Raw genomic sequence first — 21,584 nt, 5'->3', positions numbered from 1 at the left:
TCCTCTAGTGGGGGTGGGTGGCGAAGGTGAAGTATGTTGTTGAAAAGTGTAGCTCTTTTTTCTTCAGAGTCTACAGTCAGTTCCCTTTATTAATACGAGATGCTTGGAGGCCATTTCCAAAGCCAGGCTGAGTGTTAGTAGCTTCTCATCTTGATCATCTATCCCTGTTTTCAAAAGACAGGTTCCGGACAGCTCCGGCTCACTTGCTGGCCTTTATCTTTTTTAGGCCATTGAGCCCAAAGTGAAAGTTTTCATCTTCAACCTAAAACTCCAGGACTGCCCCTCCTCCAGGACCGCCAGGCTGCTCTTCAGCCTGATAGAAGGTGAGTGGACTATCCGGGAGAGGCTTTGAGTGATATGTGGTGTAGCTCGGTGGGTAGCAGTCACCAAAGTCTGAGATTCCAATGGGGGGCGCGTTGGAGAGAGGCGAGAAGGAGGGTTGGTCCAAGAGCCAACCCCAAACAAGGGCCAGTGTCCCCAGTCTTCCCATCGATGGTCCCTTGCAACCAGCTCCCACTGTTCCAAGAAAGAGGCAAGGGCTCTTATATGGGTGCCTAGCGCTTATGGAAATAACAAGTCAGGCCTCTGTTGTCAGTTGTGCGCAGGACAACTGCTCTTCTCCTGTCTGTCTCCCTTCAGTGACCCCTCCCCCAGCGTCTCTCGTTTCTGCCTTCCTCGGCAGGGGCTGCCTAGTGTCTCTCTCTCCCTTGCCGGCTCCCTTTGCTCACCCATGTTCTACTTCCCTTTCACCCCAGCTTGCACGTTAACCTGGATTTCGATCAGGACACTAAGAACCTTCAACTCACAGACCATCTTCTCCGTGCCTCTTAGATTCTTGAGAGTGAATCTGACTGGTTGGCCGTAGATCAGGAGGCTCCAAGTAGGCCAATTAAGTCAGAGGAGGGGTGGGGCCTGTTCTGTTAGGGTATCGGGGCTGGGGGCCGAGACCCTAGAGGATCTGAAGGAGGGGATGGAGGGAAGCCTCCTTAAGACATATTTGAGTGCCCAGACTTTCAGTCCGGTCACCTGAGAAAGGTCAGAGAGCGGAGCAGAGGTCTGCGGGGCCCTTTCTACCACCCGTAACCCCTCGCACCCGCTGGGCTGGGCTTCACCAACCTGAGCCCTGACTCAACCTTTCTGATGTTTGAGCTTTTCTAAATTGGGTGTTCTGACAGTTGTGTTCTCCTGACCATCAGCATCAACGCCACCTGGGAACTTGTTAGAGACGCACATTCCTGGGCCCTACCCCAACCTTACTGCATCAGGGCCTTGGGGGTGGGGCCCAGTTATCCGTGTTTGAACAAGCCCCCGAGGTGATGCTGAGGCACACTCTAGTTGGAGACCCGCTGCCCTAAGTCATAACTAGGTAGAAATCGCTCCTCCCCTCCTTGAAGCTTTCACCCATGTAGGAAATGGTATCTTTCAGAGGGGCTTGGAACCACTGAGTTTGAGTGAGGGAAACCTCTGAGTGCAGGCCTGCGGTACCTTGGTTGGGCTTCAGGTCCAATTAAACTTCCTCTCTTCCAGCCATGAATAAAGACCAAGTGCTCATCATTGGATTTGATATTAATGCATTCCTGAACTGTACAGCAAGGTAATGCTAGATTTTCTGTTGAACTGTAAATAACTGGTATTTGTGAATTATTCTGCTGTTCTTTCACATATGTAATCTCGTGGAATAGTAATTATCCACCTATGGGGCAGCGAGTTTATTATAGCTATTGGATGGATGAGATACTGGGCTCAGAGGGAAGAGCCAAACCAAAAACCAAACCCATTGCCATTGAGTCTATTCCAACACAGAGCAATCTCATAGAACCGAGTAGAACTGCCCCATAGGGTTTCCAAGGAAAGGCTGGTGGATTCCAACTGCCAACCTTTTGGTTAGCAGCTGGATGCTTAACCACTGCACAACCAGGGATCCAGAGAGGATAGCAGAGAGAACACATCTCTCTGAGTCTTACTTGGGACCCCGCATGGGGTTGGTATTTTCACCTTCCTTTGGCCACCTGGTAGTTCACCCAAGTGCAGAGCTGGGATTTAAGATTTCTCAGAGGCAGTGTGAGCTTGTGGAAGAGGGAGCCTAAAGAGTTCAGACCATCCCACTGAAGTTATGTGATCTGAGTAAGTGAAGTGAGTTCTCTGCACCCATTTCCTGAATGTAAACTGTGAAGCGTCCACGAGGAGACAAGCCAGGAACACCAGCTTTTGGAGCTGTGCAGAACCTAATTCAACAGTGTTCTCAGGGGAGAGGTTTTAATTTGTGGCGGGGCTGCAAATAATTTCATACCAAATGGCCAAAGGACCAAAGTTTGTAAATGATTTAATTCAAATAATAATAGTAAGTTAAGAGATTTGAGACTATTCTATAATTATCTTTCACACACCCACATTCCCGTGTGCCTCTTGCGTGGCCAAGGAAAGGCTGGTGTTGAAACCAGCACTGGGAATCACCCAGAGCCCTCAGCATCCCATGGGCACATGCTACCCACCTGATCTTCATGCAACCCATTAAGGTAGGACAAAGGCTGGAAGGCAATCATCTGGCTTCCCCGACCTTTGACCAGAGCTGTCCTTGTCTTTCATCTCAGACATTTCTAACACAGCTCTGTCCTGGGTTATAAATTTCTGTTATCACCACCTCTTGTACATTTTCTCTTTAGTCCTCGGCTGTCCTGAGCCAAAAGCTCCTTTTACGATTAAATTCTCTCAGCTGACTTCAAGTCAACAGTTCAAATCCACAGACACAGAGTTGCAGCTGTAAGTCATGCTCTGGCTGGCAGTGTGAATACCATGACGAACAGATAGGTCAGAACTGCTCCATGAGTACTCTCGGAGTCAGCCAGGGAGTGATGGGCTTATGCCTTTTCTGAAAAGAAAAGTTAGACCACCATAATAAAACGGCTCCCCTGAAAGGTCAAAGCTTACAAAACCATGAGAGGATATAAGGTCTCTCTCTAATACCTTGGCCTGGTGGTTCTTTGGCAGAAGCCAAGGTCTAACACTGGCTGCATTACACTGACAGTGGGGCTAGAGGGGAGTCCTTACTCAGGTGAGCATTGATGGAGAACCTGCCTAGTGTGGGTCAGGTGGAGGGGGCTGAGAGAAGATAACATGGCTTTCTCCCTCGAGAATCTTGAACCTCTAACACAGTGTGGCAGGAGACACAGAGGAGGGTGAAAAGAACATTGTCTGGGATGCCCAAATTGACTTACAGTGGCGAGGTCAGCTGAATGAGGGGTACCTGGAAAGACGGGTCAGAGTGATTGAGGCTCTGGGCTGCTAACTCCTTCTCAAGTTCGGCAAACCCAGGACTCCCAGCTCCAAGACCTGTACAGCAAGTTCTAATCTACCCAGGGGTGGTTTATTTATTTCCTCTGGCCTCTTTTCATTCAAGCCAGGAGTAGAGAGCCAGGTTCAGAAGCAGTGGGGAGTGGTCCAAGTGAGGGGGTGCCTCCCGATGCCCCTGGTTGTGCTCTAGTCACGTGTATGTCTTGGATAATTCACCCCTTTAGATCATCACCCCCCTCCTCACCTCTGCTCCAGCAAGTGTGGGTGAGCTGATGCCAGTAAAACAGGAAATAGATATGGAAGGTGCCCCCTGCAGGGCCTGACTCAGCCCAGGCCCCTCATAATGTCGCTGTCACAGGGGCCTCCTGCCTGTGCTTGAGAACTTCCAGCATCTCAAAAGCACCTTCTGTGTGTAAACGGCTCAAGTCGTTAGACTGTTGCTTTCCGGTGTGCTCTTGAAGCAATAAGAGGAATCATCAACATCATGACAGTAACAGCAGGTGCTTGTGTTGCACTGGGTAGGCCAGTGCATGTGGCCCCCACAGCAACCCTGAGGCAGCTAACCATCATTATCCCTATTTTTCATTTGATAGAACTGAGGCAGAGAGGCCAGGTAACTTGCATGAGGTCTCTGCTTCTCTGTCACTTACACCGGTTATGCGCTCTGGGCCAGCCCAGTGTGCACAACATCCCTCCCCACTGACGGCCCTGGGACAGGGACATAGGCACTTTTGTATTCCACCTTCTTTTCCCCACACGTATTCTCTTCTCCAGACAAAACACACCCATTGCCATCAACCCTCCTCGTGGTTGCCCTCTGCTGGGTGTAATTTTCAGCATGCTGTGGTACAGCTTTCCAACCCCTGTTCAGAGGTTTGTAACCACATTACAAAAATTAATAAACTAGGAAGGAAGGAAAGAAGGGGAGAAAGAGAAAAGGGCTAGAATAAAATAGAAAATACCAGAGTGCATTGCATGTAGTAAGGATTAGTGCTTTTTGGTGAAACTGTTGATTCAGTTGTACACACACACTCGTGAACACCTGCACCTACGTGTAGTGGTTAAACGCACAAGCTGTCTGCTCCACCACTTGCAAGCTGTCTGAAGAAGTTACTCATTTCTTTAAGTCCTTCTTTCCTCACCTGTAGAATGAGGACACATACCTCATGAATGTGCTGTGAAAGTGAGCTGAGCTAATACACATAAATTCTTATCACAGTGGTCAACGCAGGATAGAGGCTCAATAAATCTCAATCATCATTACTAAGGAGTCCTGGTGGTGCAAACGGTTAAGCACTAGCCAAAAAATTGGCAGTTCAAGCCCACCCAGCGGCTCTGTAGGAGAAAGGCCTGGCAACTGGCGTCTGTAAAAATTACAGCCAAAAAAGCCCTATGGGGTGGTTCTAGTCTGTCACATGGGTCTCTATGAGTTACAACTGACTTGACAGTGCCTAACAACAACAACAGGATTATTGTATTGTACATAAAAATAGTAATCATTATTATACAATTATATTTTATAAATAATAAATTATAATAAAAACAAAGTATGACACCAGAACAGCAGTGGCATTACCATAGTGTTTTACTCATGCAAGAGTGATAATAACTTAACCAAAAAGGTAATAATAAAAATCTTCCCATCTACCAGTCACTTCCTGCCCATGGCTGTGGATATGGCTCTCAAGTCAGTGCTTCTGGAATCTTTACTGATTAAACACATTGTCACTATCCTTCATTATTGGGGCATTTGTAGCTCACAGAGTCATAAGTTATTATGTCCCTTTATGTCATTTTGATACTGCAGCAGCAGGTCTTGTTCTTTGATTAATGACCTGACCCTTCAGGCTGACCAGCAACAGGACTGCAAGACAGCCGTTGGCTCCTCTTCTCCTGTCTCTGCCTACCAGAGGGTCTGGGAAATGTTTGCGAACCAGTCCAGAGCAGAGAGGGACGCTTTCCTGTGGGACGTTTTTCCTGAAGGCTTTCTCTGGGGAGTTTCCACAGGAGCCTTTAATGTGGAAGGAGGCTGGGCTGAAGACGGAAGGGGTCCAAGCGTCTGGGACCGACATGGAAACCAGAAAGCCACTGAGGGCGAAGCAACACCGGAGGTGGCCAGTGACAGTTACCACAAGGTGGAATCTGATGTGGCCCTGCTTCGTGGCCTCCGGGCTCAAGTCTACAAGTTTTCCATCTCCTGGTCCCGGATCTTCCCCACTGGGCACAGTAGCAGCCCCAGCCCCCAAGGTGTCGCCTACTACAGCAAGCTGATCGACAGCCTGCTGGACTCTCACATTGAACCCATGGTGACCCTGTTCCACTGGGACCTGCCCCAGGCCCTGCAGGATGGTGGCGGGTGGCAGAACGAGAGTGTGGTGGATGCCTTCCTGGACTATGCGGCCTTCTGCTTCTCTACTTTTGGAGACCGTGTGAAGCTGTGGGTGACCTTTCATGAGCCATGGGTTATGAGCTATGCAGGTTATGGCACCGGCCAACATGTACCAGGCATCTCTGACCCAGGAGTGGCCTCTTTTAAGGTATTTCCCATCCCTGCAACTCCTGCTAATTAGAGAAGGATCTGTCTCCTCATCAGCAAGACTTTGTTTTTTGTCCTTTAAAGAAAATCAAAGGGAAGGAAGGAATTATAAACTTAGTCACCTATTTTGTCCAGACACTGTGCTGGCACTTTAAAAATAGTAATTACACCCCCAGAGCAGCACTGATGGGGGAGGGAACTGGGGCTCAGAGAGGAGAAACTATTGGGTCATGGTGACATTGCTAGTGGGTTGGCAGTCTGAAGCCAGGATTTGAGCCCAAGTCTACTTGACTGCAAAGTAAGTGCCGCATGTCATCAAGGACTCTTTGTTGCAAACAACGGAAAACCTAACCCAAACTGATGCTTGATGTTGATGTTGTTGTTAACATAGGTGTTGACTTGCTGATGTTGTCTGTGTTGTTGTTACTAAGCCCTGTCTTTCCTTCTTCCTAACAAGGTAGCTCACTTGGTCCTCAAGGCTCATGCCAGAGCTTGGCACCACTACAACAGCCATCATCGCCTGCAGCAGCAGGGGCATGTGGGCATTGTGCTGAACTCAGACTGGGCAGAACCCTTGTCCCCAGAGAGGCCCGAGGACCTAAGGGCTTCTGAGCATTTCTTGCACTTCATGCTGGGCTGGTTTGCACACCCCATCTTTGTGGATGGTGACTACCCAGCTGCCCTGAGAGCCCAGATCCAACAAAGGAACAAACAGTGCCCCCAGCCTGTGGCCCAGCTCCCTGAGTTCACTGAGGCAGAAAAGCAGTTGCTGAAAGGATCAGCTGACTTTCTGGGTCTGTCCCATTACACCTCCCGCCTCATCAGTCGTGCCCAGCAAAACACCTGCATTCCCAGCTATGATGCCATCGGAGGCTTCTCCCAACATGTGGACCCTGCGTGGCCTCGGACCTCATCCCCTTGGATTCGTGTGGTTCCCTGGGGTATAAGGAGGCTGTTGAAGTTTGTATCCTTGGAATACACAAGAGGAAATGTTCCAATCTACCTGGCTGGGAATGGCATGCCCATAGACGGATGTAAAAATCTCTTTAATGACTCCTTGAGAGTAGACTACTTTAATCAGTATATCAATGAGGTACTCAAAGGTAAGACACTGAAGAGGTGCTGGTGATTGGAAGGTGGATGGTACTTCTCCTCCAAGCCTTCAAAGTTTTGCTTAAAGGGACAAAGACAGTCTCCCAAGGAAATGTAGACAAAAAGTAGTATTGGTGGTAACAGCAGGAGTCCTTCATATCAGACTCCGAACTCTCCCATGTCTATAATCCTGTGTTCTCGTTCCCTAGGGGGCTCCTTTCCAACCTTCTGTCCATCTGAGTCCTACCCATTCATCAAGCTCATTACCATTTAATGCATTTATTTAGCAAATATTTATTGAGTGCCTCTTATGTGGCAGACATTGTACAAGACAGTAGGGGTACAATATTGAGCAAACATTGTCCTTTCACATAGGGAACTCACAGTCTACAGAGGGACACAGACAGTCCCTTACAATCTAGGGGGATAAGGGCGTTACAGGATGGCATGAAGACACTTATGATCAGACTCTAACCAATAGAATCTTCCCTTATTGCTCCAGCCACACTGAGCTCCATCTCCTTTATCTGGCTATAAAATCTATATTCCACGTCATTAATTCTAATTCCAGTTGATCAATATCTACAGTCTCATTTTTACCTAACATTCTGTTGCATATGTCTTTTTAGTCCAAGTAAAAAGGGAAGGCAAATAGATTTCATCTCATATGTCAGTTCTAATCAATTGATAATGGTTAGCCATCTGCCAAGTGCTGTTGAGAAGCTTTCAAGGCCATGTCTAAATTCAGAGAGAAAGAGTTGACTAGTGATGCCTGCCTTGGGCACTGAAGCAAGGAATGGAGACACACATCCCATGTACTTGCCAGCCCTGTTCGTGAGGTCAGAGCCTTTCTTCTGCTTGTACTCTTCTCATCATCAAGGTTATAATTCTGTCATCTTCCTTATCCTTGAAATACTTCAAGACAGTATCACATGTGATCCTGGAAACAATCCTTTGCAGTAAATCGGGGCAGGCATTATCTTCAAGGGAGAACTGCAAAAAGTGAAGCTCTGAGAGCTTAAGTGACAGTGAGTGCAGGACCCAAGGTCAGAACCATAAGCCTTTCTACTTCTTGCTCATTTCTCCCCTCCACCCACTAAGCTATGAGACTGGTATTCTTCTTCGTGTCCCCAGGGCCTAGCATGGGCCTGGACAAAGTAGGTGCTTATCAATTACTGATTGAATGAATGAGCAACCTTACCTACCTTTTATACAATACATATATTTGTTGAGAGGCTGTGGAATCCGATAAAAGCAAGTCTTAACACTTTGGTGGCCCCAAATTGGAGCCCACAGCCATTGCCATATTTTGCCTCTCATTCTTGGTTGACTTACTGGACTGTTTGTTGTGTGGGAAATTAGAGGTGAGTCAGAGGATACATTTCTTTGAGCTTTATTTCTCTTATTTAACATAGAATATGTGGTCATTTTATGTCAATATTATTAAATGTAAATGAGGAAAAACAAAAATTCATTTTTAAAAGATTTAACGATTTCTGTGTCCTACCAAAAAACCAAGGAGTCCTGATGCTAGCCAATGGGGTATATTCTTTTTATCATTCATTATAAGACAGGGAGCTCCTTTGCATTGAGATTTATGGCTATAGAAGCGGTCTGATATCTTGTGGGGGGTCTTGTGGATTTTCCTTCTATTCATTCTGAAGGGAAAAAAGGAGTTAACTTCTTGTGGTGAGCCCAAGTCACCTACAAAACTTTGTCAAAAGGAAAACTTTTAAAAAGTAACCACAGTAACAGACTTTAAAATAATCCAAATTTATCTTTGCAGCTGTCAAGGAGGACTCTGTGGATGTTCGTTCTTACATTGTTCGTTCCTTCATTGATGGCTTTGAAGGCCCCTCTGGCTACAGTCAGAAGTTTGGGCTGCACTATGTCAACTTTAACGACAGCAGCAAGCCAAGGACTCCCAGGAGATCTGCCTACTTTTTCACCAGCATCATTGAAAAGAACGGTTTCCTCACTAAGGTAGCAAACTGGCTGCCACCACCTATTACGCCAAATGTCCCCCCTAAAATTAGGGCCTTCGCTTTTCCATCTGAGGTACCCTCCAAGGCTAAAGTAGTTTGGGAAAAGTTCTCAAACCAACCCAAGTTCGAAAGAGATTTGTTCTACCATGGCACATTTCGGGATGACTTTCTGTGGGGCGTGTCCTCTTCAGCATATCAGATTGAAGGAGGTTGGAATGCCGATGGCAAAGGCCCCAGCATTTGGGATAACTTTACGCACACACCAGGGAATAATGTGAAAGACAACAGCACTGGAGACATAGCTTGTGACAGCTATAACCAATTGGATGCCGATCTGAATATACTCCGAGCTTTGAAGGTGAAGGCCTATCGCTTTTCTCTCTCCTGGTCTCGAATTTTCCCAACTGGGAGAAACAGTTCTATCAACAGTTACGGTGTGGATTATTACAACAAGTTGATCAATGGCTTGGTGGCAAGTAACATCTCTCCCATGGTGACCCTATTCCACTGGGACCTGCCACAAGCCCTCCAGGATATTGGAGGCTGGGATAATCCTTCCTTGATTGAGTTGTTTGACAGCTATGCGGACTTTTGTTTCCAGACCTTTGGTGACAGAGTCAAGTTCTGGATGACCTTTAATGAGCCCATGTACCAGGCATGGTTGGGTTATGGCTCAGGGGAATTTCCTCCAATGATGAAGGACCCAGGATGGGCACCTTATAGGGTTGGCCATGCTGTCATCAAAGCTCATGCCAGAGTCTATCACACATATGATGAGAAGTATAGGCAGAAACAGAAGGGAGTGATTTCACTGAGCCTCAGTACACACTGGGCAGAGCCCAAGTCGCCAGGAGTCCCACGAGACGTGGAAGCAGCTGACCGAATGCTCCAGTTTTCCATCGGCTGGTTTGCCCACCCCATCTTCAGAAATGGAGACTATCCTGATGCCATGAAGTGGACAGTGGGGAACAGGAGTGAACTACAACACTTGGCCACCTCCCGCCTGCCAAGCTTCACTGAGGAAGAGAAGAGGTATATTAGGGCCACGGCCGACGTCTTCTGCCTCAACACCTACTACTCCAGGATCGTGCAGCACAAAACACCCGCGCTAAACCCACCTTCCTATGAAGATGACCAGGAGATAGTCGAGGAGGAGGACCCTTCATGGCCTTCCACGGCCATGAACAGAGCTGTGCCCTGGGGCATGCGTAGACTGCTGAACTGGATCAAAGAAGAGTATGGTGACATCCCAATTTACGTTACTGAAAATGGAGTGGGGCTGGCAAATCCAGAATTGGAGGACACTGATAGGATATTTTATCATAAAACCTATATCAATGAAGCTTTGAAAGGTATGTGATCCCCTTTACAAAATCTTCCCATATCCATATGTCATGTGCCTGAAGTGCTGTACAAACTATCAGCTAGTATCTCTTTGTTAAGCCCTAATTCCATAATTCTTTACCTGTTTGGTGCTTACATTTCCCTTTGAGAAGCTGAGAAAAAGCTGTGGTCGTCTCCCCAGAGACAAACACAAATGTACACACAGAGAGTGCTCACAAGGATATTTTCATGGGTCCCTTTATTTGCTTTATCCAAAAAAGATTTATTGAGCAACTATTATGTGACAGGGTCTAGGTGCAGGGATATAGTGGTAAACAGAATAGATAAATTTCTGCCCTCATGGAGCTTATGTGCTGGCTGGTTCCATGGATCCCAGAGCAGGAAACCGAAAACCAAACCCATTGCTGTCGAGTCGATTCTGACTCATAGCAACCCTGTAGAACTGAGTACAACTGCTCCATAGGGTTTCCAATGAGTGCCTAGTGGATTTGAACTGTTGACCTCACTAATTCACACTCTGTGCTTCACTTTTAAAACGTGAAGGTGCATTGAGATCTTTGAAGTTGAGGCACGTTCCTTTACCCCAGCAAAAGATTCCAATTTTATAAAGATCCATCATTAATACTTGCCATGTGGTCATTAGTGCCAGCAAAAAGAAAGATAATCAACATGATCTGCTTATCTATTAGGGCAAACATCGCCTGTGTATAGAATTGATGGCTTAGAAGTATTGTTTGGAGTTGAGGAGTTGAGTTGGCTGGGCTTGTTGGAGAGCCTGCCTCATGGTGTAAAGCTCTCCTCTCTGCTCCCCTTGGAATGATCCCAGCCTACAGGCTTGATGGTGTAGATCTTCGAGGATATGTGGCATGGTCTCTGATGGACAACTTTGAATGGCTAAATGGCTACACAGTCAAGTTTGGACTGTACCATGTTGATTTCAACGACCCGAACAGGCCTCGAACAGCAAGAACCTCCGCTACATACTACACAGAGGTCATTACCAACAACGGCATGCCGCTGCCCAGGGAAGACGAGTTTTTGTATGGACGGTTTCCCGATGGCTTCATCTGGAGTGCAGCTTCTGCTGCATATCAGGTGAGGAGCTCAGTGCAGTTCAACAAACATTCACTGCATACCTACTGAGTGCCAGGCTCTGGGCAAGGCGATGGGCTACTGGGGAGGGCAGGTGTGTGAGCAGGGATTTCAGTAGTCTGTTGACTACCCTGGGGGAAGGAAGTACTGGGTGCTGCTGACAGCCTGGCTCCTTCTCATACCCAAATTTGGCCAGACCAGCATGATTTGGTTGGCTGTGTGAAGTAGGTGTTTATAGGGCAAGATGGAGCAGGTGGAGTCTGGGCAGAAACGCTTGGACAAAGACAAGCAAATACGAAGATTCTTTGCTGAAATGCCATGGATGTGCATTCTTGATTCAAATGCCAGCCTTCGTCTCATCACACAATATCACACCGCGTACATGGCAGAACTATTTTAAAGTAAATTACACAATATATACTTGTCAGACGACTTAAGACTATAAGTAGTTTCCCCGGAAGATGGGTGGGAGGAAAAATGAGAGGCACAGGAACAGCGATGCGTGTCCTGATCAGAAATTCTGCCTCCACACCTGGTATCACTGGGATTTGTTTGGTCGTGATTCGGCGGAGGGAGGGAGGTTGTTCATTCAGACCTTTACTGAGCACCCATCCTACACCAGGCACTGCTGCCCCCATTACTGGGACACTGAGATGAAAGACAAGTGCCTAGACCCCACGGTCTTGTGGGAAGCTAGTCAGCTGGCAGAAAATTGTGTAATGCAGTGTGATGATGCTGTGTGTGTGTGTGTGTATGCGTGTGTCTGTACAGAAAGCGTTGACAGTTCAGAAATCAGAAGTATGGGCAGAGAAGGCTCCCAGGGAAGGCAATGCTAACTTCTGCCCTGAGTTGGGACCCACCTGCTGACAGAAAGGCCAAGGAACTTGTGTGTGGCATGACTGGACGACTTAATTAGACCTGTCTTGTCTTCCTGAGATTGAAGGTGCGTGGAGAGAGGATGGCAAGGGACTCAGCATCTGGGATACATTTTCCCACACACCTCTGAAAGTGGAGAATGATGACACTGGAGACATGGCCTGTGACAGTTATCACAAGATTGCCGAGGATCTGGCAGCCCTGCGGAACCTGGGCGTGTCTCACTACCGCTTTTCCGTCTCCTGGTCCCGCGTCCTCCCGGATGGAACCACCAGGTACATCAACGAGGCCGGCCTGGACTATTACCTGCGGCTCATTGACGCACTACTGGCTGCCGACATCAAGCCCCAGGTGAGGTGGGCTGCAGCCTGCGGGGGAGCCAGCTGGGCTGGGGGCCACGATTATTACGCAAACAAAATGCTGGGTTTTGTTTTTTTTACGTTTACTGTGGTAAAAATTGTATATCACAAAATATTTGTCACTTTAACCATTTTTTTTTAACCACTTTCATTATTATATTTACATTATTTGCACGGCAGGATGAGAAAGTATTCCCTGTGGAGATATTAAGGAAATCGTTTATTTTTCTGTTAGGTACACAAATGTGCGACTGTGTATATATAAAACATAATAGCTTTTAATTGGGAGACATGAAAATTGAATATCACTACCATGTGTGACATGAGACATATGATGTGATATTTATAAATATTTTAGTAGTTACAATTTACCAGATGGAAGTAACGTGTGTTTTTGCAAGCCTGAAACATCTTTTTTTTTTTTTAATAATTTTTATTGTGCTTTAAGTGAAAGTTTACAAATCAAGTCAGTCTCTCACATATAAACTTATATACACCTTACTCCATACTCCCACTTACTCTCCCCCTAATGAGTCAGCCCGCTCCCTCCTTCCAGTCTCTCCTTTCGTGACCATTTTGCCAGTTTCTAACGGCAGTGGTTTTTTTTTTTAACCCCCTCTACCCTTCCGTCTCCCCTCCAGACCGGAGATGCCAACATAGTCTCAAGTGTCCACCTGATATAAGTAGCTCACTCCTCATCAGCATCTCTCTCCAACCCACTGTCCAGTCCAATCCATGTCTGATGAGTTGTCTTCTGGAATGGTTCCTGTCCTGGGCCAGCAGAAGGTTTGGGGACCATGACTGCCAGGTTTCTTCTAGTCCTAGTCAGACCATTAAGTCTGATCTTTTTATGAGAATTTGGGGTCTGCATCCCACTGTTCTCCTGCTCCCTCAGGGGTTCTCTGTTGTGCTCCCTGTCAGGGCTGTCATCGGTTGTGGCCGGGCACACTTTAACCATTTTTAAGTATACAGTTCAGTGCCATCAGTTACCTTCATTCACCATGTTGTGCCACTGTCACCACGGTCTATTTCCCAAGTTTTTCATCCCTCTAAACAGAGACTAGGAGTCCTGACGGCCCAGTGGTTAAGTGTTCACTTGCTAACCAAAATGTCAGCAGTTCGAATCTGCCAGCCGCTCCTTGGAAACCCTGGCGGGCAGTTCTACTGTGAACTATAGGGTCACTATGAGTCGGAATTGACTCAACAGCAACGTTTTTTTTTTTAAAACAGAAACTCAGAACTCTTAAGTAATAACTCCCAACTCTCCCCTCTCTCAGCCCCTGGTAGGTGAGTGTTAGCTACTCCCAGACAATTGCACTACCAGGTTATAATAAAGTCTTAGACCAAATTCTGCCACTAATAAACTTTTCACAAAATGTGGTTTTAAACTTTTAAATTGTCAATAAGTTCACATGCGTCAGAACTCAAAAAGCTTAAGTGTCCTCGGAGAAAAGTCTCCTTCCTGGCCCTGGCCCCAGCCGTCCGGGTCCCCTCCCTGAAGACAACCATGTTTGCCAGTTTCTTGTGCGTCCTTCTTTTGCATATATGAGCAGACAGATGAGTACGCGTGTGCAGGTTGGCATGAATATTTCTTTTCCCCTTTCTTTTCATGGTGGCAGCAGACCGCCATTTGGCACTTGCTTTTAACAATACTCCTTATAGATATTTCCGTGTATCAGTGGAAAGAGAGTTTCTGCGTTCTGTTCTGCTTCTTTCTTTTTTTACAGTTATGTGGAGTTCTGTTTGTATCCTACTTTAATTATTTCCCTGTTGATGGATGTTTAGGGTGTTTCCATTCTTGCTAACGTAACCAATACTACAACAAGCAGCCATAAAAACCAAACCAAACCATTTGCCGACAAATTGATTCAGACTCATGGCTTCCCCATGTGTGTTGTAGAGCTGTACCCCAGAGGGTTTTCAGTGGCTGATCAGAAGTAGATTGCCAGGCCTTTCTCCTGAGGCACTTCTAGGTGGATTTGAACTGCCAACCTTTCAGTTAGTGGCTGAGCACTTTACTGTTTGTGCCACCCAGGGACTCCTGAGAAGCCGTAGACATACATCATTTCACATGTGTGAATGCTGGTCTGTAGGAATCAATCTAGGAGAATTGCTGGGTCACAGGTGCATGTGTTTTTAAGCCACAAATTATTATAAATAAGACGACAGAAACTCACTGTGAGCTTCATTTGCTGTTACCAAATTTTTTAATTTTTATTTGGGAGCATAAGAACACTCCCCCTCCCCCTGGGCCATTTATAACAAAGGACTGAAGGGTAACAATTCTGTGAAGCTGTTGTTTCCTCTGCTGAAGGAAATGGAGATGTGCACCTCAGCCAAAGCATAATCCCTGCACACAACCCCCCTCTCCCCAGCCCCAAATAAAACCGCTGTCTGGCCTTCTGTCCTATCTCTGCTAACACTGCGGGAGCAGGCTAGTCTGGGCTTTGTTACTGTGAATCCTGTGAATGATGGCGGAGAAGATGGCAGAGCTGCTGTCCTCCAACACGGCACCTTCTGGTGGACGATGAGGTTCTTTGCATATAGCAACGCCAGAACGGCATCAGAGACTGTGCGGCTCAGAGCCAAGCTCAGAGCTTGAGGGCGTTGAGGCACCACAAAAGGAAAGATGCTGTGGGCAGGGAAAGCATCAGGGATGTGTGGGTCTTGATTAAAGAGGAGGGTTTAGGTGGCGGGAGGCAGGGGAAGGCCATTTCAGGCAAAGCCCTGGGCTGAAGGTGGTTAGACCCAGTCAGGCTGAGGACGGTGGAGAGCCTGGCCTGGTCAAGATGGGGTTTCTTGGGGGTCATTTGAGGGAAGGCCAGAAGAGAGGAAAGGCCACCACATGGGCCTGGCCACACTGGAGAAGGGTTCCCAGTGCCATAGGAAGGGCCTCCAGACATGTCAAGAGATGTCCTTTGGGGTGTCCCTTAACAAGTTAAATGCCTCCACCCTCTTGGGGCCCTCAGACCGTCAGACTTCAAGTGCCTTTTTCTGGGAAGGTTTTGAAGCACTAGCACTTCCCATCTCTGACTGTACTGACAGCTGACACTTACGGACCGTCTCTCAGGTGCCTGGCTGGAGCTCTCCCGTGTGATTTAGGGCCACGATGACTCCATGAAGTGCAGGTGCTTGCACCTGAGCCCAGGCTTATGCAGCTAGGAGAGGGGCAAAGCCGGGATTCCAACCCAGACTTTTTGATGCAGATATGTGAATTTATTACGTTGGCTGTGCTGCCCCCTGCACTGCCCTCCTCAAAAAAAAAATCTTTCAGCCTTTTTGTCCCACAGCTCATCCATCCTGAGCTTTAGCAGTGGGCCTTCATGCTGGCATATATAACCTCAGTGGCTTCCCATAAGGGATGTTTCCTAAGGGATGCTGGGCCTGGAGAGCAGGGCCGAGAGGACTGCTCATCTTGCTTTTTCACAGGTGACCATTTACCACTGGGACCTGCCGCAGGCGCTGCAGGATGTTGGCGGCTGGGAGAATGAGACCATTGTCCAGCGGTTTAAAGAGTACGCAGATGTGCTCTTCCAGAGGCTGGGAGACAAGGTGAAGTTTTGGATCACACTGAATGAACCCTTTATCATTGCTAACCAGGGCTATGGCTACGGGACAGCAGCTCCAGGTAAAGAACCCAGGCCTGACTTGTCAACATTTTGGAGTGTCGTCTTTTTAAAGGCAGGAAGGCATAAAATCCTGGTGGCGTGGGTGTAGAGGGCTAGAAGACTCCGCAGTGCCCAGAAACCCTTCCTCTTCCTCGAGACCCCTCGGGGGGGAACAGGGGATTCCTTTTCCAACGCCACTTTTGTGAAACATGAATTTCATGACTCAGCATCTCCCAGTGGCTTTACTTCTTTGCTCTGTAACTCTGCCCTGCCTCCGATGGGAAGCTCCTCTATTAGACCAGAGACATGGTCTAATAGAGGCAGGAAAGGAGAATTCATCGGTGATACAGGTCCACAGTTAGCCTTCCACAGCCCCAGATCCACAAGGTTCAGACCACTTATCCGGCTCGCCTGAGCTCATTTAACAATAGTCAAATGAGACTTGAACCAACATGAGGCTATCTGTGGTCTTTGTCCCACTTAGTGTGATATTCCAAAGTTCTGATACAGAGAATGAGTACGCTGGATTATGGAGAACTTTCCTGGGCCCTTCTGAAGGTTATATTTAACTTATTACCTTTCCAAAATACAAAAAAAATATATATTTTTTAATTCCAAAACACTTCTGACTTTAAGGGGTTTGCATAAGGGATTGTGGACCTGTCCTTGCCCTTGAGAGACCTCCAATTTTCCTTTCCCCTAATCCTGAGCTTATGAGAGTAAATTGTGTTCATCCATGTGATTCCTCGGATCACATGTAAATGCTGGGAAATCTGGGGTGGTCTGCCTCAAATCCTTACCAGATGTATCTACTTTTGGTACTTGGTTGGCACTTTGGTTGACCATTCTCTCAATACACAAGTGAGGGCTGTCTCATTACATTTGCTCTCAAGAAACCTCTTAAGCCAGCTGCTCACAGCAGCTGTATTTTCAACCCTCCTATTCACAGTGAGCTCTAAAAAGCTCCAGAATGGCCATACCATTCTGAGTACTTTGCCTGAGACACAGGAGTCCCTCTTCTGAGGAAAAGGGAACAGAAACCAACTTTTAACAAGTGCCTTCCACCCACCAGGCCCAGTGCCAGGGGCTTCACATATACTCTTCCATTTCCTTCTCACAAGAACTCTGCAGTGCCCGTTTTACTGAAAGACTGAGCTACCTGTCCAAAGTTACATAGCCAGCTAATAGGAGGTGGAGCCAGGCTTTGAATTCCAATCTTCCTAACTCCAACACCTATACTCTTTTCCCCAAATATGTAGTAGACATCTCAGCCACATTCATTCTTCATTGACATCCATGTGTGTTTCCAGGAATCTCCTTAAGGCCTGGCACTGCCCCCTATGTTGTTGGCCACAACCTTATAAAGGCGCATGCTGAAGCCTGGCATCTGTATAATGACGTGTACCGTACCACTCAAGGTGGCATCATTTCCATCACCATCAACAGCGACTGGGCTGAGCCTAGAAACCCCTCCAACCAGGAGGATGTGGAGGCAGCCAAGAGATTCCTTCAGGTCTGTTTTTCCTCTGGAAACTATTCTTTTTTTTTTTTTTTTAATAACTTTTATTGTGCTTTAAGTGAAAGTTTACAAATCAAGTCAGTCTGTCACATGTAAGCTTGTATACACCTTACTACATACTCCCACTTACTCTCCCCCTAATGAGTCAGCCCGCTCCCTTCTTCCGGTCTCTCCTTTCGTGACCCTTTTGCCAGTTTCTAACCCTCTCTACCCTCCCATCTCCCCTCCAGACAGGAGATGCCAATACAGTCTTAAGTGTCCACCTGATACAAGTAGCTCACTCTTCATCAGCATCTCTCTCCAGGCCATTGTCCAGTCCCTTCCATGTCTGATGAGTAGTCTTCGGGAATGGTTCCTGTCCTGGGCCAACAGAAGGTTTGGGGACCATGACCGCCGGGATTCTTCTAGTCTCAGTCAGACCATTAAGTCTGATCTTTTTATGAGAATTTGGGGTCTGCATCCGACTGTTCTCCTGCTCCCTCAGGGGTTCTCTGTTGTGTTCCCTGTCAGGGCAGTCATCAGTTATGGCCAGGCACTGTCTAGTTCTTCTGGTCTCAGGATGATGTAAGTCTCCAGTTCATGTGGCCCTTTCTGTCTCAGGCTCATAGTTATCGTGTGACCTTGGTGTTCTTCATTCTCCTTTGATCCAGGTGGGTTGAGACCAATTGATGCATCTTAGATGGCCGCTTGTTAGCATTTAAGACCCCAGACACCACACTTCTAAGTGGGATGCAGAATGTTATCATAATAGAGTTTATTATGCCAATTGACTTAGAAGTCCTCCTCTGGGAACTATTCTTATGCTTGCCTGTTTTGCCCGCCTATCGTGGTCTAATGGTAATAAAATTAGATTGCAAATCGAAGATTTAGGATTTAGGCCCTGTTTTGCTGTTACCAGATCTTGTGAGCTTCGGAAAATCACCTAATCTTTTTGTACTTAGTTTTCTCATCTGCGAAATGGACATGACCTACCCACCTTACAGGTTTGCTGTGATGAAAGTAATTTAAGTTCTTTGGGATTTTCTTTTTAGTCTTATGAAATTATTTATGCATGTAATCCTTATTGGATATAACATTGGTTTGAAGCTAATTAATAGAAATTCCATCTCTTTACTCTCTCTGGTTTGACTATGGTATCTAATAGAGCTGGGCTGCAATTTTATGCTTCAACTCTAGGTATCACCATCTAAGTTTACTTACACCAGCCTAAGAATTTCTTAAGGAGCCTTGGTGACACAATGGTTAAGCACTTGGCTGCTAACCAAAAGGCTGGTAGTTTGAACCCCCCAGGCACTCCAAGGGAAGAAGATTTGGCAGTCTGCTTCTGTAAAAATTACAGCCTTGGAAACCCTATGGGGCAGTTCTACTCTCTGTCCTCTAGGGTCTCTATGAGTCAGAATTGACTCGATAGCAATGGGTTTGGTTTTGCCTTTAAGAATTTCTTAAGTTTGGGGCTTTGTTATTGTTGTTAGATGCCGTCGAGCTGGTTCTGACTCATATCAACCCTACGTACAACAGAAAGAAAAACTGCCCAGTTGTGCGCCATCCTCACAGTCATTGCTATGTTTGAGCCCATGTTGCAGCCACTGTATCAGTCCATCTCATTGAGGGTCTTCCTTTTTTTCGCTGACTCTCTACTTTACCAAGCATGATTTCCTTCTCTAGGGATTGGTCCCTCCTGATAACATGTCCAAAGTAAGTGAGACAAAGTCTCACTTCTAAGCTTTACAGTCTGTGAAACTCATTAATGCCCCTAATTTGCCGATTCCATGAGTTTAGCATAAAGCCAAAACTAAACCCATCGCTGTTGAATTGATTCCAACTCGTAGCGACCATGTAGGACAGAGTAGAACCGCCCCATAGAGCTTCCAGGGAGTGCCTGGTGGATTTGAACTGCTGATCTTTTGGTTAGCAGCCGTAACTCTTAACCACTATGCCACCAGGGTTTCCAAGTTTAGCATAAAGACATGCATATTTTGTTCTAAGAATTTTTCCCCATTGCCTCGCTTTAGGAAGTAGAGACACCAGTAAGGAGGAGCCAAGATGGCCCACCCTTATTTCAATCTGAGCCCTTGACCAGAGGAGAAAAGAAGAATGGCCTTCTTTCATGGCTCAGCTTTTTCCTGGCTCCTGCTAGTGTCTCTGAAGGGGTTAGAAGGCACCCTTTCCCACCTTTCAATGTCAGGAAAGAAAGGCAAAGATCTTTCTTTCTTCCCATGGTTCCACTTTGGGCTTTGTGTTGGAGCCTGGCTGACTGTGGTATTCTGAATTTCTTGGGGGACGCCAGAGCTTGGTTTGCCAAACTCTTCAGAAGCGAGCTTGACAAAGGTGGTCAAATTAGAAAATGCCAACAAGAGCCAAATTTTCAGTTTGCTAGCCAGCTAGCCATGGTGTTTTCAATTGCCTCATATGCATGTGAAAGTTGGATGATGAATAAGGAAGACCAAAGAATTGATGCCTTCGAATTGTGGCATTGGCGAAGAATATTGAATATGCTATGGGCTGCCAAAAGAACGAACAAATTGGTCTTAGAAGAAGCACAACAAGGATGCAAGGACGGTGAGACTTCGCCTCACATACTTTGAACATGTCATCAGGAGGGATCAGTCCCTGGAGAAGGACATCATGATTGGTAAAGTAGAGGGTCAGCGAGAAAGAGGAAGACCTTCAATGAGATGGATTGACACAGTGGCTGCAACAATAGACTGAAGCATAACGATTGTGAGGGTGGAGCAGAATCGGGAAGTGTTTTGTTCTGTTGTACATAGGGTCACTATGAGTCAGAATCAACTCAATGGCACCTAACAACAACACAACAGCCAGCTAGAGAAAAGGAAGCTTGAGACAAAATAAATGCATTCTTCACTTCAGACTCACTGAATTCAAGAAGTAGAGCAGTCATTTGTTTTACTGAAATAAAAACCCCAAACCTTAGGAAATGTTAGGTTGTAGATTAGATGGAAGAAACCCTGGTGGCACAGTGGTTAAAGTGCTCAGCTGCTGAAAGGTAGTGATTAAACACACTCGTTGCCCCACGAGAGAAAGACGTGGCAGTTGGCTTCCATAAGAGTACAGCCTTGGTTACCCTATGGGGCAGTTCTACCCTGTCCTATAGGGTCGCTATGAGCCGGAATCGACTTCACAACAATGAGTTTTTTGGGTTAGATCAGATTGAACCACTTACTGGTGAACTGTGATACTGTAGCCCAAGACTATGGTAGACACATCACTATTAAAACCTGGTTCCACAAAAAGATCTGATTTGTTACTTTAGAGTGCATTTAAGCCTCTTTTGGCGAGGAATGTGTATTCCAAACTTCATCCCTGACTTTAAAATGGAAGGCTACCCCCACCCCACATTTTAGGAATCAGATGGCAGGTGAGGGGAGGATTTGGAGAGATAGAAGAGGAAGCTCCTCAAATCCACAGCATCAAAATGTTGGGGTGCCATGTATTCCCTCTATGAATAAAGATGGTCCAACCAATTGCCATCCAGTCAGTTCTGACTCATGGTGGCCCCATATGTGTCGGAGGAGGGTTTGACACATAGGGTTTTCCATGGCTGATTTTTCAGAAATGTATCACTAGGCCTCTCTTCCAACGCACCTCTGGGTAGACTCAAACCTCCAACCTTTTGGTTAACTACTTGTACCACCCAGGGACTCTAAGGATGACTTAGACCTCATTAACGAAAGTAGGTTGAAAAGTTCCCCACTTTAAGGCTGTGAACCTAAAGCCCATGGAAGATTATTTTTTGCCTGGGCAGACAGGAAAGCCTTGCAAATCACTCCTTCCCAGAAAGTTCTGCTTGGTCCATAGGCATTTTGAGAGGAAAAAGTCTTTTCTAGCAGCTGCTCTACAGGGAGAGGGAATGGGGGGCCT

The 21,584-nt window shown here is 46.6% G+C and overlaps 1 protein-coding gene across 1 annotated transcript in view; it reads left to right on the top strand.

Annotated features, from left to right (window-relative positions):
• Positions 1 to 21,584, top strand: part of LCT (lactase) — a 48,302-nt gene that overhangs the window by 20,339 nt on the left and 6,379 nt on the right. Inside the window, exons 4-12 of the mRNA XM_049889235.1 lie at positions 227 to 323; positions 1,528 to 1,594; positions 5,099 to 5,828; positions 6,285 to 6,930; positions 8,706 to 10,256; positions 11,075 to 11,343; positions 12,277 to 12,567; positions 16,005 to 16,203; positions 17,494 to 17,696. Of these exons, the coding sequence (XP_049745192.1) occupies positions 227 to 323; positions 1,528 to 1,594; positions 5,099 to 5,828; positions 6,285 to 6,930; positions 8,706 to 10,256; positions 11,075 to 11,343; positions 12,277 to 12,567; positions 16,005 to 16,203; positions 17,494 to 17,696 (4,053 nt within the window). The remainder of the gene's footprint in view (positions 1 to 226; positions 324 to 1,527; positions 1,595 to 5,098; positions 5,829 to 6,284; positions 6,931 to 8,705; positions 10,257 to 11,074; positions 11,344 to 12,276; positions 12,568 to 16,004; positions 16,204 to 17,493; positions 17,697 to 21,584) is intronic.

Source organism: Elephas maximus, chromosome 6, assembly GCF_024166365.1.
Source record: "Elephas maximus indicus isolate mEleMax1 chromosome 6, mEleMax1 primary haplotype, whole genome shotgun sequence".
NCBI classification, from domain to species: domain Eukaryota; kingdom Metazoa; phylum Chordata; class Mammalia; order Proboscidea; family Elephantidae; genus Elephas; species Elephas maximus.
Note: the sequence above shows the minus strand (reverse complement) of the source record. Positions and strands in the feature narration are given on the sequence as shown.